This window comes from Corapipo altera, unplaced genomic scaffold (genome assembly GCF_003945725.1).
Source record: "Corapipo altera isolate COAL_440 unplaced genomic scaffold, ASM394572v1 51, whole genome shotgun sequence".
NCBI classification, from domain to species: Eukaryota; Metazoa; Chordata; class Aves; order Passeriformes; family Pipridae; genus Corapipo; species Corapipo altera.
Window position 1 is genome coordinate 12,704,763 of NW_020884892.1, and position 18,036 is coordinate 12,722,798.

At 32.4% G+C, this 18,036-nt stretch overlaps 1 protein-coding gene across 6 annotated transcripts in view; it reads left to right on the top strand.

Annotated features, from left to right (window-relative positions):
* Nucleotides 1–18,036, top strand: part of CSMD3 (CUB and Sushi multiple domains 3) — a 610,641-nt gene that overhangs the window by 403,056 nt on the left and 189,549 nt on the right. For all 6 annotated transcript variants that reach the window (XM_027645674.1, XM_027645676.1, XM_027645678.1 and 3 more), the window contains 5 exons: nucleotides 2,402–2,571; nucleotides 10,696–10,852; nucleotides 13,722–13,913; nucleotides 14,663–14,789; nucleotides 15,474–15,676. In XM_027645674.1, the coding sequence (XP_027501475.1) occupies nucleotides 2,402–2,571; nucleotides 10,696–10,852; nucleotides 13,722–13,913; nucleotides 14,663–14,789; nucleotides 15,474–15,676 (849 nt within the window). The remainder of the gene's footprint in view (nucleotides 1–2,401; nucleotides 2,572–10,695; nucleotides 10,853–13,721; nucleotides 13,914–14,662; nucleotides 14,790–15,473; nucleotides 15,677–18,036) is intronic.

Genomic DNA, 18,036 nt, shown 5'->3' on the forward strand with positions numbered 1-18,036 from the left:
AAGTTCCATGTAATTTTAGAGAACCTTTTCATGTTTATAGATAGAAGTGGAGATTGGCAGATAGAACTATCAATGGTGTTGTTTGGGAGGTCTTATAATACTAATTGTGTATCTTACCAGTTTGATTCAGCACTTATTCAGAAATATACTCCTGAGGGTTTTTTGTATGTATGTGTGTGTTTGATTCTTTGTAGTTAGTTGTTTTGTTGTGGTTTTTTAAGTAATAATTTGCTCTGACAGGAGGCAAGAAGAAAAGCTGGGAACTAACTGTTGATTTTGTCAGAATTCCTCTGAGAAGTGTACGAAGGAACCACTGTTGTAGGCTGCACTGTGTGCTTCCATGGAACTGTGGTGATAGAACTGAATGCTATGGGAGAAATTCTATTATACTGTGGTTTTCAAGACTGCTGTTGCTAAACTAGCTTTCTTGTCTGCTAACACAAGGGTTGCAATCATACAAAGAGTCACAGAATAGTTTGGGTTAGAAGGGACCTTTGAATATCATGTAGTGCATCCCTTTGCCATGGGTAGGAATATTTTTCACTTGATCAGGTTGCTCAAAGCCTCATCCAGTCTGACTTTGAACACTTCCAGGGGCAGGGTATCCACGACTTGAAACACAATACTCTGTCTCTAAATTTAGAAAATTCAAATCAGATTGATAAATATTATGACATGAAAAAATTCCTTGTTTGTAACAGAAAATCTAGCATGATTCTGAAATATTAGTTAAAAATCTCCTAACAGTTAGCTCTCTACTGGGATCAGATTTTAAAAAACTGCTTTGAATTATAGTTCTGATAAAACCTAGGGTTGTTGGATCAACTTAATACCATAATTACCTTATGCCTTTTGGCTCTTATATCTCTTTGTAATTGGAAAAGATATCTCACAAACTTGAAATTACAATCATCTTACTCCTTCATGTTATAATTCAAAGTGACCTATGCATCTTCAGAGTAAGCAAATACCCATTTATTTGAGAATGAAATAAAAGGATAGATGTGATCATGTGGACTAGGAGGTTTTCCACTTCTACCTAGAGTACGTGTATCCAACTATTCTAAGAGAAAGTAATGAATTAATTGTGTACTTGTTCTGTATCGCTGAATTAAACATAGTCATCAAACATTTGTTCTGCTTTGATCTGTACCTGGTTTGGCTTTCTGCACAACGTTTGCTTTAGCAATACAGAAAGCATAGTTAATTAAGTTGGTTGTTTTGTTGGGGTTTTTTTGTCATTTTTGGTACAAAATTCATATAAAAAGATATATATTTCTATATCCTGAATGTTGCTAAAACAAGTCTGGGATGGGAATTATAATAATATTAATAAAAAATAAAAGGTTTTAGAATACACACCATCATTTGTTTAAGCATCTTTTCAAATCATTAAAAGTACCACATATTTTTGGATTAAAATAACTGAAGTTCATTCTCATAAGACTGGGTAAAATAAATGGCAAGAATATTAAAATGATTCTGAAAACAAACATAAACCCCAAAAATTTATTGTTACAGTTAAATTTAAAATTAATTTCAGTCTGTTAAAAAGAGAGGAAATATTCCTGTCCTTGCACTATATTGCCACATATCAAGACTAAATAAAAAGTGAAGGAAAGAACTGTAATAGTTTCTCAGTGCTTAATAAAATACCTGGTACAAAATGCCTGCTACTTAATTGCCAAAATCTTGAATTATAAGGTTTACTTTTTGGAATAATATCAGTATTACTTGGGAATACTTTTTTATTTTTATTTTTAAATCTTAAATCTGTTTGATTTGTTTGGGTTTTTTCCGGCAGTTATGTTTTTCTACTTCTTTATTCTTGTAATAATTTTTTTTCTATATTTGTCTGGTAGAAATAACATAGCTATTTTTCAACTGTACCATTGACTATGTTAGTTAGTTTAATAAATTACTATTAGAGACAAAAAAATCTCTTTTTTTCATTATCCTATGTGAAGATATATTTATCTGCATGTATGTATATTTATGCATGTGCATGTATATAGAAATAAATATGCATATAAATTTCTAGAATTCTTTTATTTTCATTTAATTTGCAAGTCTTTATGAATTTCTGTGTTGGATAACTTAAATATATTTCCTCCATAATAAAATTCAAGAAAGATCCTTTAAAACATTAAAATTATGAAATGTACACTGTTATGATTTTAACTTTTCATGTTTTTTAACATACATTTATTAAAGTGTTGAAATAGAAATATTCTTGCAGCCTCCAATCACCATCATGGTCATATACTTAGAACTAGATTTTAGATATTAATAAATGTTATTAATTTTGAACCAGGTCACATTAACATTACCATTATCAACATTACTAAAAATATTTATGTGTTTTATTAAAATATGGCTTAACATTTTCTTTTAATTGCAGCTGAATGTGGAGCGTCCACAACAAATAATGAAGGAATCTTATTGTCTCCCAATTATCCTCTTAACTATGAAAACAACCATGAATGTATTTATAGCATTCAGGTACAAGCAGGGAAAGGAATCAATATTTCTGCCAGAACATTTCACTTAGCCCAAGGAGATGTTCTTAAGGTATGTAATCATGTAATTTGTCTTGTAGTTCCTCATAGCACTGAAATTTATCTGTGATAGTACAGTATCAGGTAAGTTGATATTAAGCATCTCTTAGAAAATATGTTTCTCAACTGGTTCTATTTTTAAAAAGTTAGAAATTAGACAGCCTGAGATGTCTCAATAATCTGTTTCTTAAAAACTCATTTTCTGACCACAGATAATTAAAGAGATGTAAATCAGAAACCTAATGTTGTCTTAATGTGTATTTCTATTCTATTTTTAGTATTTAATATTAATCAATAACAGCTTTTGATTTGTTTACTTGTTCAGTATCTTCATAACTTCAACTGTGATCTAAACATAATAAATATAACACCCAGTACTTTAATTTAACACAGGTTCCATTTTGTACATGAGGTTTACACTTTAAATGCCTCTAATCTATAGTAATGTCCTGCGAAATGTTAAGCACAGCAATTACATGTGAATAGAATTTTCACACTAAAAAAAGAAACAACAGAGGGAAAAACATGGTACTAGAGCCTACCAGAGTTTTATAGAGTGATTTCACCTTATAAATTCAGTAGCTTTTTCAGTAGATTTGTTCATAGATTTTATAACTACACTCCAAAAGTATATTTCTAGATGCATATATTGCTTAACCAACCACACATTTAAAGATGATGTTGATCAGGGTGAGTCCCTTTTTAGCACATACCATCTGCAATAGCACACCAATGCAATAAGATATCCATAAAGCAATTAAATAATTGTCTGATTGTTCAAATATAAATCAAATGGTTAAAAAAAAAGAAGTATTATGTTCTTCTTAAAACACAAGCAAAGAAAAATAAACCTAAGGCTACTAGGTACCCAGCATGCACAGGTATGTTGATTTTATCTTGAACTCACTGCTTACTTCAGAAGCAAGTAGATACCTTTTAATTGTTACATTAATCAATATAGAAAGATTTAATTCAAAAGTTACTTAATATTTATTAATATATAGTTATATTAATACTAAAAATTATTTATTAATATTTATTTATATAGCATGGAGAAAAAAATAAAACAACCAACCAACTAACCAACTAACCAAAAAAGTTGTTCAATTTAACGTTAAAATATTCAGATGGTGTATGCAAATATGTAATTTCAAAAATTTTGGAATTTCCTAATAAAGCAGAAAAATTAGTGAAGTACTGGTAAGATCTTTAACCAAAATTAGCATCAGATTTGAAGTCAGGTCTTTCTTACATTTGAACTTGAATAATTATCCATTTAAGTCACTATCATATTTCTGTCCACATGTTTTATGCCCATCCAATAAAAGTATAGGGGTACATTTTTCTCAAGACTTTTTAGGTTGAAACCATTCAACTTTATTATATTGGTTTAAAAGTCATAGGACTGTAGGGATGTTAGCTCCAGTTATATACAGTTAGATAAATATAAGTTAATATGAATGTAAAACAATTCAACTTTTTTCTTTTTTTTTCTTTCTTAATCATTTAATGCACATACAATTTTGAAAGATCTATGACTTATGATTTTTCAAGTGCCATTAGTACCATGTGCACTGCAGATGTTAAACTAGAAAATGTTAATTCAGAGGCTTTTAAAAGCAAATTCTCCTTTAATACTACTACTCAATTAATGTGAAATTAGGAGTAATACATATCACTTATAGATAGAGGAAGGCCACTATTCAGCTATAAATGTCAGTGGTAAAAGTATTAACTGTGTTTTGCAGGTGCATTTTTTAAGTGAAACTAGTATTGTGTAATTAAAGTGTTTGTTTTTCGAGTCAGCAGCTTTGAATCATAATAAGAACCTGGAGTTCCTTCCAAACTATTAAAAGAAAAACAAACCCACCATAAAAACCAGCTACAAGAAGTAGTTCTTCTTATGAAGAACCCTTTTTCAACCTATCTGACATCATAGCAAGACAAAGGCACTTGACCTTTGATATTATGGGAAGAAATGATATCTATGGAACCCACTGTGTCTCTTTCTACCTCCTTTCTTAGATGAAACTGTCTTAATTCTGTCACACTCTTTTTTCACATGTTCATTTGATAGAGGAAAATTCTCCAGGAAATACATTAGCAGTCACACATTCCAAACTTTTCTCACAGACCCAGTTCTGAAGTTTCTATTGATCCCTATTATTATTGATTACTTCTCATCCCCAGAAACTGGAAAAGAATCAGTGGAAGATTTTGTGTGCGACTGACTTGGGAATATGCCTAACATTTATCATTAATATCTTCAAGATCAGGAAAGTAGTCTTGCTTACTCGCATATTTTTTTCCTGCATTCCCTTAGACTGATTTGTGTTAATCCCAGTGAAATGTTTTTGAAGATAAGTTTGCAGGAACTTCCTTTTATTTTTGTAGAACTGGATATGAAAATAAAAAAAAAGGAAGGAACTGCCTGATTTGCCTATTTTACTGACTGTAGAGAATAAACTCTTGACTACAGGAATAGGAAATTAGGGTTATACTTTAGTTTTAAATGAATCAATAATAGTCAAGAAATACTGTAAACCTATCTAATATGTATCACTACTTTGTAAATAGAAGGAACTTAAAAAAAAAAAAGGGAAAAATTATCATTCAATCTTACAAAAAACAGTCTTACAGAAAACAGAAAAGGGTAATACACAATTCCCCTTTAACTGTGAACTAGGGAGAGTAAGGAATTCACTGTTTTAAAATCAAAATACTTAAACCAACAACTTCCAGACAGGTCTTCCTTCCCCCAAACACAAATAAGACAACCCCATAATATTTTATAGTTAAAGCTCGGGTTTTTAGTAACAAACTTTGGTTAAGAAGTGAATGATGCATCTCTTCTCATCAGAACTGACATATGAAAATTTTGACAAATTAATCATGTACTTTGTGTTACTTTTTCTAACAGCTAAGATTTTACATTACTAAACCTATGCAGCTAAAATTCCATTCAAAGTCTGAATAGACTGAGTATTGTAATAAACTTTTGATATGTTCTTTAATGAAGTCATGAGGTCTGCTGCTTTCCACATGAATTAACTGACCATGGATCACATTTATATCTGACAAGCACTGTGGTTGAAACAATGAAACAGCAATACTAGGAACGCAGCATTAGAGGGAAACAACATATTTAACACAAATAAATCACCACCCTTACTGTTACTCCACAGGCAGAGAAGGAGGGGTTCCTTTTTATCCGTTTTGAACTGGTATAGTAAAGAGGTTTCAAAGCATATAATTTGTTTGTCATTTGCTTCACTTAGCATACAGTTCTCTTGTTCTCTTTCTAATGTAACTGCTCTGGCTACTTACATTAACGCTGTAGTTCTTGTTGGTTTTTATTTCAAACTAAAAGAAATAAATAACTCCCACTACATTTTTTGAGTAGGGGAATAACCTGCTCTTGATAGAGTCACATCTTGTTTTAATATTTGTGAAAGTTACATGAAGACATATGTAGAAGATACATGAAGAATTTAAGATCTATACGGTCATTATATGCCAATGCATTTAATGTTAATCTCAGAAACTCTGTAACAGTTGCTTCTTTCTATATAATTTTCTTGATAACTGAGTTTGTGCACTATGTTTCCAGAATCCAGAATTTTTTAATTTTAACTACATACGTGGGAGGCAAACTAAAATAAAACATGTTGTTTCCAAAGTATGAGAATATTTCTACCTGCTTTTTTTCCCTGCTTTTATCTCCATCTGCCAATTTTTCTTGTAAACTCTGTAGTCTGTCATAGCTGTAAGCAAATCCTTTAGATTTACACAGAAAGGAACGCAGTTGCTATTCTTCTTTTTGCCTGAATAGTCCATTGTTAGTGGTGAACACTTTATTTGTGTTCAGATCAGTTGAATGTAGAAAATATTCTTCTGATTCAAAGACAGTTTAATATACTTCTTTATTTTATGGGGGAAAAGGTACTTTTATTAAAATTGAAGCTTGAACAAAGCTAATATGACTGTTTTATTTCTTTTCAGTAAATTTCAATATAAATAAAAATGTACCTATGTAGGGTACTAATTAATAGGTAGTTTACTGATAATGTTTAAAAAAAGAAACCAAACCTTCACCCTAAAAATTCAACAGGCAGATTCCATTAAGTAAACATAAAATAAAAGACAGAGGAACAGAAAGTATGAAAAGGACTGAGATGGAAAAGAACATTAGATGTTTCTGCAGATCTTTTTTATCTTTTGTAGTAGATTATGTGCTTGGCCTTATGTAGAGTGAGAGTGACATACCAAGTGAGATTACATCTGTGTGGAAAAAATAGATTCAAGAATTATTTTGATACTGTAATGAAGCAATCTTTCTTTCTTCTTTTACTAGAGCACTCAGGGCAGCAACAGAAAGGTAACAGTGTGTCAGTGAAGAAAATAGAACTGGCAATCAGGATTCCCTTTTCCTGTGCTTGGCCCAACACTGTTTACTCTCCTGCCAAATATGGAGGATTCAGTTTTACTGCATTTGTTTACTGTCTCATCTGTGGGCCAGATTTGAAATGTGTGCACATGATTCAGTTTTTGAGGGGGTTTGGGCAAAGATTTTGAGGGAAGGTGATTTTTGGACCTTTTTGCTAATTTGTTTCTTAAGAATCTCCATGTTTATCATAATACTTCTAGCAATGTCATTTGGAAAACATGAGTGAGAAATAGGTAATAAATGTAGGGAACCAAAAAAACCCCCCAAAACATATGGGCCCTTTTCTGTCTTTATATTAGTGCTTCTATTTGCGTGTGATATACATTTGACAGGGCGTTGACAGCCTCAGTTCTGAGCTGCTGATTTTATGTTATTTCTTCTCTTTATGAAGGCACAGATCATCATATCCATATGTCTTTTATGTTTCAATGGAAAATCTCAAAAATAGTTTGATTAAAATGCACAAATTTAATACATTCACTTCATGCTACTCTCTCGCTAAACTTTTGTGTAGTAAAAAAAGTTAGCAGAAAAAAGGCATTAGTTTCCATTTAAAATTTGTTGATAATGGAGCCACTCAAAAGATTAACAAGGTTTATTTCCTCTCTAACTGTAAATGCAAACATAACTGCTCCTTCTCAAATTGAACATAACATCCATTAGCTCAAATCATATTTATGTAGAGTGTTCACTGTTATCATCCTTCTCTATAACATTTCAAAATATTATTGTGATATGAAGAAGTTTAACGTTATTTTCTGTGTCTTTACTCCTCTTTATAAATGTGGATAGTGCCTTCCCAAATCTTCGTTCGCGAAGCCTAGCCATGATGATGACTCCTCTTTATGAATTAATCTTTTAACAGATTGGGTCTTTAAATAACTGATAAATATGGACCTCTGTTTTCTGAATAGCTTGTTACTGCTTATTCAGGCATTATATAGTCATGAATCAATTATCTTTGCACTAATGTTACAGGATGACTTTAAGAAAAATATATCCAGCCAAAGAATATTTTCATGGTGATTATTCTTGGACTTATCTTTAGCACCAAAGTGACTTAAATCCAGGTCTGTTGGCAAGGCCTATAAAAAAGAATATTCCTATATTAAAAATAAGCTAATGGTGCTACCTTAAGTCATATATAATTCACATTGTCTCCCAGAACAAATTATGAAGCTGAATTACTAACTCATTCAAAATCTTTAGCTCCCACCTAGTTTTAAAAAACCTCCACCTAATTTAACAAGGTTAGAAAGAAAGTGCTAGTTCTGCAAATCTCAGAAGGGTCTGTTACTATTTTCTTTGCAAGCTAAACTGTATCATTCAAATTATTCTGTAAATTTCTGGTTTTTTCTATTAAATCAAATGCACAAAATGATGATGTGACATAAATTGAAAGTTGTACTACAAAACATGTGTTCATTTATTGTCCTAAGAGAGACTCACTGTCTCAAAAAAAGAGGTATGTGTCTGAAAGACATGAACCAGAAGAAAAAAATTATTTCATTTTCATGTTCAAATGAATCACAATCCTGCCTCAGCCAGACGCAGTTTTCCTACTCAGAAGAATCAGTTTCAGAAGTGTTAGGGTACTTTAAATTCTGTTCCTTCATAGAAATTATATAGGGTTAACAGCATTGTGCAGTGGGACAGCTGGTTAGCCCACGAAGTAGAATTAGTGTTAACAAGAGATGACAGTGCACTAATGCGAAAAGTTTAATATGGTAGGACATCTAACAAAACTGGCAATGAAATATGTGTGGGGAAATTCTAACATGAAGAAAATTTGTATCATGATGTAGCTTGTTGGAAGTTCTGGTGAGACATTGAGAATAGTTGGTATAACTTATTAACAGCTTCCTTTGGTTAATTATTAGTGATACACACATAACATGAAATGGATTACTCTTATAGAGTGTTTAAAAATAAAATAAATCCTGAATCCTTGGGTGTTATTAGTTATAAGTACCTTGGAGAAATTAGGAGACAGAGCATCAAATTCAAGCTGGATTTTCTCTAACTCTGTCATGATGTAAATACCTCTTTTGGATAGCTGTAATTCTCCTTAAATGGGCATTTTTCTTTCAGTTACTAAAACAAAACTAAGTACGTTTCAGATTAATTTTCACAGGGGGGAAGCTGTTGTTTGTTTTCGTTGTTTTGTTTTGGAGGTTTTTTTGCTTGTTTTGTAGGTTTTTTTAATTTTTCTGGGTTGATTACTGATCTCAGTATAGTTTTACAGAATTTTTTCAAAAACATAAGAAATCTATTTTACAACTGCTGTACGTATTTTGAAATTACTTTTTATTTGATAAGCATTAATTACATATTTTTTTCTTTTCTGTTATTTCTTACATTTACTCCATTTAAGGACACTGGTATTTAAATTGAACTTTGTTTGGAATTTATTTGCTTGTGTCAATAAAAAACAAGGAATGATACCAAGTAATTTTGTTGTGGATCTTAAACTGCTGTACAATTATTTACTCACTACAGATAGCTAGAAATCACTTATTTGTTTTATTTCAGCATATGATTAAATGTAAAGTCTTTGTTATTACTAAAGACATAAGGATTTTTGGAAAATAGGATTTCTGTGTGTGGGTCATTCTCACAAATAGGGAACAGGCATCATAATACTTCACATTCACTTTGTTGCCTTACTACTATTGCTGGTGTATTTAATTTAGTTCTGATGAATATTCCTGTTTACAAATGCAAGCTTTAATTAAATTTCTAATTAATACAATTAGAACTGCAGACAATTTCATATTTTTACTGGTTTTACAATTTTCCTACATTGCAATTTGAAAATTATTCGGAGGTCGATTTACTGATTTGTAAGTGAAATTTTTTGTAAACCCCATTTATCAAAGTTTTAGTTGTTTTAGAAGTCACTAAATAAATCCTATGGGACATAATGAATGGGTTAGTGATTATTGTGAAGTTTATAGGTTTTTAGAGGAGTTACAGGAATCCAACAACCTGTGATGCTTTAAAGCAATCAAATTTGTAGGGAAATTTATTGAGATTTATTAAAAAGATTGTTCTATATATTTAGTATCTGATGAAAGTTTCTGGTTCAAATGTGTAAAAGAACAACAGTTGAAGAAGAATAAATAATAAAAGTGCTGTATTCCAATTTACATATAGATTACATTACTCTTTCAACTTACAGAAGCAGTTGCTAAATTTATTTCCTACTCTCCTTATACTTTATAGTTGTATTTGAACCTCTCTTCATACGGAAGAAAACCACCACAGGTTTATATAAGCCAAAACTGGAGATATGGGAGCTTTTCTGTTATGCCATCTCAGTGACTTGAGGCACATACAGCTACACAAAAAAGGTGTTTGTTGATAGGCTGTGATCAACATTACATTACTGACAGTGAAAGAGAAAACACAAATTTAAAAAGACTGAGATGATATGGCACTTCTGCCCACTTCTACTGTTATGCGAAAAAGGAACTGACATATTTTAAACTCTGCAATTGAAAAATCACCAGAATTAAGTCAGTTTAAGAGAGGCAAATAATATATCCAAATAGTACTTTGGGTTGACTGGCAATAGATCTCCCTTGGCAGAGTTATCCTCCCTCTAAATGGAGATGTACAGAATTGTTTTGTAAATAAAATGGAGCTTTTTTTTTTCTTCATAACTGTAAAATTCACATTTTTTTACAGATCTATGATGGTAAAGACAACACTGCTCACCTGCTGGGAGCATATACTGGGGCATCATTAAGAGGCCTGACACTAAGTAGTACTTCAAATCATTTGTGGTTGGAATTTAACTCAGACACAGAGGGCACTGATGAAGGTTTTCAGCTTGTGTATACCAGTAAGTATTTGAGAAAACAGTAATAATAGACTTATGCTTTTAAAGGAACGAAAATCATAAGATGAAAATGCAGTTAAATGACAAATACTGAAAAAATTAACAGCAGATCACTCATCAACATAATACACTTTCATAATCATACCTCAAAAGACGCAAAACATGTAACGTACTGAAACCTTGCTTTGACAATCATTTGTATAGTCTGATACTTAAATCACTGTCCTTTTTCTAGAGGGTTGGGTTTTTTTTAAGTCATTTTCAGTGTTGGAAAGATTAAGAGAAATAGGGTAAGTTTCAGTTAATTGTGTTAGCACATAAAAATATTGAAGCATGTGAGTATTTTTAAACTGTAAACAAAACACTGTTTCATGAAAATAATTCATAACTAAAGGACATTCTCCCTTTTAAGACTAATGTTTGATACTTTGCATTTGTTTCTGAGCTTGCGTTGTTGTTTAGAATCATCCAATTTGGAACCAAAATAATAAAGAAAGGTTCCTAATAAAACCTTCTTACCTATATGTGGACTGACAAAATTAAACTCTAAACATGAGGAGAGGGAAAACCTTTTCAGGTCTCTGGTTTAGAGGGTGTATAGAAGTAGCTATACACATCTATTTTATCAAGTCTCAGCTTCTGAAGATGTATGTGATTGTTGTACGTGACTATTGACATGTATTGTATATGACTTTTTTTAGCGTCTAACTATTTCATCATCACTGAATTATTATATAAACTGAATTTTTATCAAGCAGGACAGTATTATAAGGTAACTCTGTAGCTATCAACATCCTGTTTTGTCCCTGTGCTTAAATAATTCATTTTTCACTTGTAAAACTGTTCTTTTGTTTCAAAAACTCTACATCATGTTTTTAAAACTAATTCTAATAAAAAACAACATAAGTCTTGCAAAATGAAAGGAAAATGTTTCAAAATACTGGAGAGTATGTAATTATTTTCAAGGTGAAAATTGCATAATTATACCCTTTAGTAGCATGTGATAGCATAGGACTGTAACCTATGATTAAAGATAGGCCTTTTGGTGCTGTGTTACCATATAAGTGTCAAGCCCAACACTTGAACCTTATCATTAACACTTTCTGTCTTTTGAAACAGACATTCTTATAGAATACACTTTCCTAGCCTGAATAGTTATTAGCATGAAGAGTGCTGAATCTTTTTTTTTTTGTTGGTATTGGTAGGATTGGAAGAGATAAAGTCCAGATGAGGGCCATGAAGATGATCAGAGGGTTGGAGCACCTCTCCTATGAAGACGGGCTAGGAGAGATGGGGTTGTTCAGCCTGGAAAAGGGAAGGCTCTGGGTAGATCTTATAACACCTTCCAGTATCTAAAGGGAGTCTACAAGAAAGCTGGAGAGGGATTTTTTACAAGAGCATGTGGTAATAGGACAAAGGGTAACGGTATTAAACTGAAAGAGGGTAGGGTTAGATTAGATACAAGGAATAGTTCAGTCTGAGCTCTGTCTGGGTGGATGCATCAGCCAGGGTGGATGGTGTAAACCCTTCATTCAGAGCTGCAGCCTCTGCTCTCAGATGAGTGCCCACCATTCTACATTGAGGGTCAGGTAGGATGAATGCTTTTGGCTTGTGCAGATAATCACAGAGTGGTGCCAGTTTGCTGGGTTATGTGGGCTCCAAGTCTCTCTACTGAGCCAGTGGAATGTTCACCCTTTCAAAGAAGTGTTCTCCCTGTGTGTCCTCCTGCACAAACTGCCCTACCATGCCCTGGCTGAGGCCTCACGCCCCCTTTGCCTGCGCTGGTCACGGTGCTCCTGATCATACACACTTAGGGCAGCAAAAGTGCTTCCAGTACCCACAGTTAGGAAATGCAGTTACATGTTTACCTTCAAGAGGAACTTGATCAGTTATTAAAAAGTTTACTTTGATTCTGTCGATAAGGAAGCTGTCCAGAGATGAGGAAATCTCAGGGATCAAGGCAGATTTTAACTTCTTTTCACACAGTGTGATCAGTAGTTTTCTTAGAAGACAGGAAATTCTAACTGATCAACATTATCAAAAACGATTCTTCATCTGGAACTCACTTTAGCCTCTTTCAGAGCTTCTGCAGCACACTCTATACCAGGAAACAGTAATTTAAGAATAAGAAGAGTTCAGCTCAAAGGTTGTGAAGGCTCTTCAATAAGTGAGGCATTTTCAGTCACACATTAAATGAGCTGAAGGAATAACTGTAAGGATACAGAATTTGACATACCTTTTTTTTGACCTTATGTAAGCAAACATTCTCATCCAACATGAAGCATTTTCTCTGTAAAATAAAATAAAGAACATTTTTTTAAAATCAATAATTCTCTATATCATCATTATAATTGATTCCTGCATGTAGTTCTTAAATTTACAATCTACTGAACACAAAATTAGGGTAGGTATTGATGAATATAACAGTAGTTCTTTGGTGCCACAGGTGCTATTGTGCTGCTGTTGTTACTCTGCAAAATAATGACAAACAAATCAACTGTTCAATTTTATTTATAAGCCTTTAAATGTCTATTCACAACTAAATGGGCAGTCACTTTAACTGCCACTTTATAGTTATCATATCATTTAAAACTGATTGATAATGATAATGAATTTTCTTCTCAATCTTTAATTGAACTCAGAAAAAAGGAAATTCTGAGAAGTTCTGACACACTTTGTCTTCCATGTTCTAAAAAAGGTGTATAGGCAGTTATCCTACTTAGACTGCTCAAAACCGTAGAAGTGGTTTTAACCTAAATATGTTGTTACAAGGAGTTTGGAAATTATTGATTTCCACTGTAATAGAGAAAATCTGAATTTCATTAAGTATTTATCTGTTTGATTTTGTAACTACAAATTTATTCTCCCACAGGTTTTGAGCTTTCACACTGTGAGGACCCTGGTGTGCCACAGTTTGGATATAAAATCAGTGACCAAGGCCATTTTGCTGGAAGTACTATAATTTATGGATGCAATCCAGGTTACACACTCCATGGAAGTAGCCTACTGAAATGTATGACTGGGGAAAGAAGGGCATGGGACTATCCTCTGCCATCATGTATTGGTATTAGACTCTTTTGTATTATTATCTCTTTATTTATTTAGGCTATTTTTTGAATGCAAGAAACAAAAAATTGTAAGAATCGTTAGATCTATGATCTATTTACACAGGCATTTACAGTTCTCTCTGCATATAGTTCTCATCTAAGTCTGTGTGAGTGGTGTTGCCTTTTTTAGGTTTAGAAAAGATAGTAAATATTAAACATTTTTGCATACTGAAAATCCTAATGCATGAAAATCCAGTTATACTCGGCAAATAATCAATATAAAGAACCAGCTTAATCAGAAAACCAGGAACATGTATGTTTCATAAGTATTTTTTTTTGCTAATTATATATAAATATCATTAAGCTAGAAAACTTTTCATATATTTACATAGAATACTGTAAAATAAATAGAACCAAATACATTAATATATGAAGAGATATAGAGTTGTTTTGTGGGGTTTGTAATTTCTGTTTCTTTACAATATTACTATTATAACTTTATAAGTTTTGGAAGTACCTACAGGCTCAATTACTCCCATGGGAGAGTGAAGAGAGACAAGTCTTAAATATTATAGTAGCTTTCTTTCTTTTTCATATTCTTTTAGAGGAATATGAGTGAGTGGGGGAAGCAAAAGGTGTAATGCAGTTCTTATACACTCTTACGATATTAGTCATTAATTGTGCTGTTCAACAAGAGAGTAGATGTATAAACTGATTGCTCACCTGATTAGCTGGAATACCATTACATAATGGTTTTTTTTGTTAGCTGAATGTGGAGGCCGTTTTAAAGGAGAATCATCCGGAAGAATCTTATCTCCTGGCTATCCTTTTCCCTATGACAACAACCTGCGTTGCATGTGGGTGATTGAAGTAGACCCAGGAAATATTGTCAGGTACTGAAAACAAGTCTTACAATTACAACAAATGTTTTTGACTATAATAACCAAATCTTAGCTCTAGAGTGGAGAAAAAAAGGGATTTTGAACTTAAAATTTAAGGTGCAACTCAAGGCCAGTGTTTTTGGCATTTTAGGCTTGGGTTGAAACTGTCTATCTTTCAATAAAAGTTTACTAAAGAAGATCAAGTTTAAAAACTGCTTATAATTTTCTGAAATGCTGGAGGCAACAGAACTCTTTAGTGAAAGACTACATTAAAAAAAATACCCTGCAATTTAGCAGTTCTTTTTAATTGGACATTTATTCATACTACATTGTTAATTGCATGATTTTACAGTTCTGGTTAATTGATTTTGATGGGAATTTGATACACAATATTGTCTTAGGAAAACTGAAACTCTTCTAAGAAGACTGTGTAGATTACTTATATATTATACGAATGGCTAAAGTAACACATTATTTCATAGTGGATAAATTCAAATATTGTTAGGTTGTTTTCTTTCAAATACTTTTTAGTATTGGCCTTTCATGCATTCAAAGATAAATGTGTGAAGCATTATAGAAAATCACCCTTAGAAATTAAATTTATTTGCTTTTTTCCTTTGTTTGTATGGTTTTGTTGTTAAAGTTGTATTGTTGGGTAATATGAAAGCTGACAATGAAATCATGGTGTTCTTTCAGCCTCCAATTTCTTGCTTTTGATACTGAAGCATCCCATGACATCCTACGAGTTTGGGATGGTCCACCTGAGAACGAGATGTTACTCAAAGAAATTAGTGGCTCACTGGTTCCTGAAGGCATTCACAGTACACTCAACATAGTAACTATCCAGTTTGACACAGACTTTTATATCAGTAAATCTGGATTCGCCATACAGTTTTCAAGTAAGTTGATTAATTTAATTTTAAAATTACTTTATAAGATAGTTCACTTACAGATAATTGCAGTGCTGGAAACACTTGAAATCAGTGACAACATTTTTGACTTTTTTAGGGAAAGAATTGGCACAGGCTTATAGATTTGTTTTAAAGCTATATTTTCATCTTAAAAAAAACCCAAAAAACAAAACCAAAAACAAAAATCAAAAAAAAACCCAAACCAATAAAATACCATGTTCTTTGCTAGTTTTGGCCTTGTTTCAAGAGCAACTGGGACAGTGCCAGAATGCTCATAATTATGACTAGTGTTTTTCGCAAAGGAGGTGATGTAGGCATGTTAAAAGCTCCATCCTTTTCTAATCAATAAGAGTTTCTGCTTTCAAAGACATCTGTGGGGAGTTTTCATTCCTGCTGTGCTTGTGTAGGATGAAACAGGAAAGAGCACTACAGGAACAGCAGTGCCCTTCTCCCTTTTGCCTTCTGGTGCTATATCATCTTATTACAGGCAGTATGATGACAAATCTAAACAGTTACTTAACTGTTATTAAATCCCTTTAGACATTTTATTACTGAAACAGAAGAAATCATTGAGCGAGGTCCATTTTGACCTACTTTTTCCTCTGGTCAGTGAAATTTATGTATATTTTTTCAAGAATAGCAAGCTCTATTCCAATGTTATCATTTTGTGTAGCAATAGCAATGTTTCTAACATGGGTTGACACAGAGACTCTTAATGTTAACACTGTTTACCTCGTTGTGCTTTCTGTCCTTGGTAGTTGTATTAGCCTTTGTTTTACCCTATCCTTATTCTTTCTATGTGTATGACAAATACATGTGTGTGCATACAGTAATTTGAAGGAGGAATGAATTATGTAAATGAGAGTAAAAAGTGAAAGAGTGCTACTGCTCCATCACCTGGTTTTTGAAGCCATGAATTAAGCTTTTACTCCCTTAGTTCCAAGGTATTATTACCATTTTACAGCCTTACCCCTTCCAGAACCTGTTTGGGAGAGTCTCACATATCTACTTTCCATTCTCAGACATACTCCTGTTTAATGTTGAGGTCAGAGAGAGAGTGAGAACACCATTATGCACAGAACTTATTCAGGCAGTCATTAAGGTTCAATGGAAAAATAAATTGATATAGAATAAGAATGGAATTAAGAATAAGAATGGAGTTACAACGAAAAATGGATGGTACATGGGAGTAATGCTATAAAACAGCTACTGATGCATTTGCAGTGATTTATCTTAAAAGAGGGTTGGAACTTCATCTGAACAGAGAGGCTTTTTATTTAATTCTCTGTGCTGTTACAGTCTGTTGAGATCAAATAATGACAGTTTAAAGGATCCATGAAGTTTTACTACCTCAGCATTTCTCTTACTCTTCAGTCCAGATTTTCAAAATCACTGTGATTCTTCTCAAAATACACAGGTTTGGGTGTATATTCTTAGAATAACAGAGGTTCTTTTTTTTTTTCCCCTAAGTTAAGGTTTTAAAAATAATGTGCAAATAGCTACACAACCTGAATAACACTGTTGCTGTATGGACATATTATTTCACTAAGAGGAAAAAATACATCTGAGGAGATGAGGGAAAGAGACATGTAATTCTTTACAACTTTGTTTCAAGTATTCATATACTTCCTTTGAGTGTGTAATGTTGTCTGAGTGAAACAGATGGTGTCTTCATACTTTAGCTACAGTGTAATTAACAAACAGAAAGCTCACACAGGGGAGGTATCTGCTTTTACTTTCCTCTTGCCATTTTGTGAAATTGGATAAGAGTATTTAACAGGATTATCGGCCCTTTTACCTCTAGAGGAATGTCATTCAATGACAACAGATATTTTATGTTCAAATCTTTTTCAGACTTTGATTGCATTATTTTTTCTCTATTATTTTCTTTTTCTTAAACAAAAAATGTTTCAAAAATGGATTAACCTCCTTATTAGTTCCTTACAGTTTTATTTCATTTTATCAACTGTTCTTACACAATTTTGCATCTGTAATTTATTGAAAGAGTGAAAATTTTCACCATTGATAGCATGGTATCATTTATATTTGACTATTTTATAAGCCATCCAATACATGCAGAAAAACTATTTGTATCTGGTAACACAGAGGAGAGATAGCATCCTTCACCAAATTAAAGGGGAAAAAGCGGAAGAGAAAGCCTAGAGAAGCTGAAACTTTGTATAAATAGTAGAAAGAAAATTATTATTATTTTTATAAATTACAACTGGTAATATTAGAATTCTGTCTATCTAGGGCTGCCCAAACCAATCCTTTAAAAAGCATGGAAGTTTTTATTAATTTTGTAAAATTTAGAGCATCTGAAGGAAAAAGGTTTCACTATGAGATTT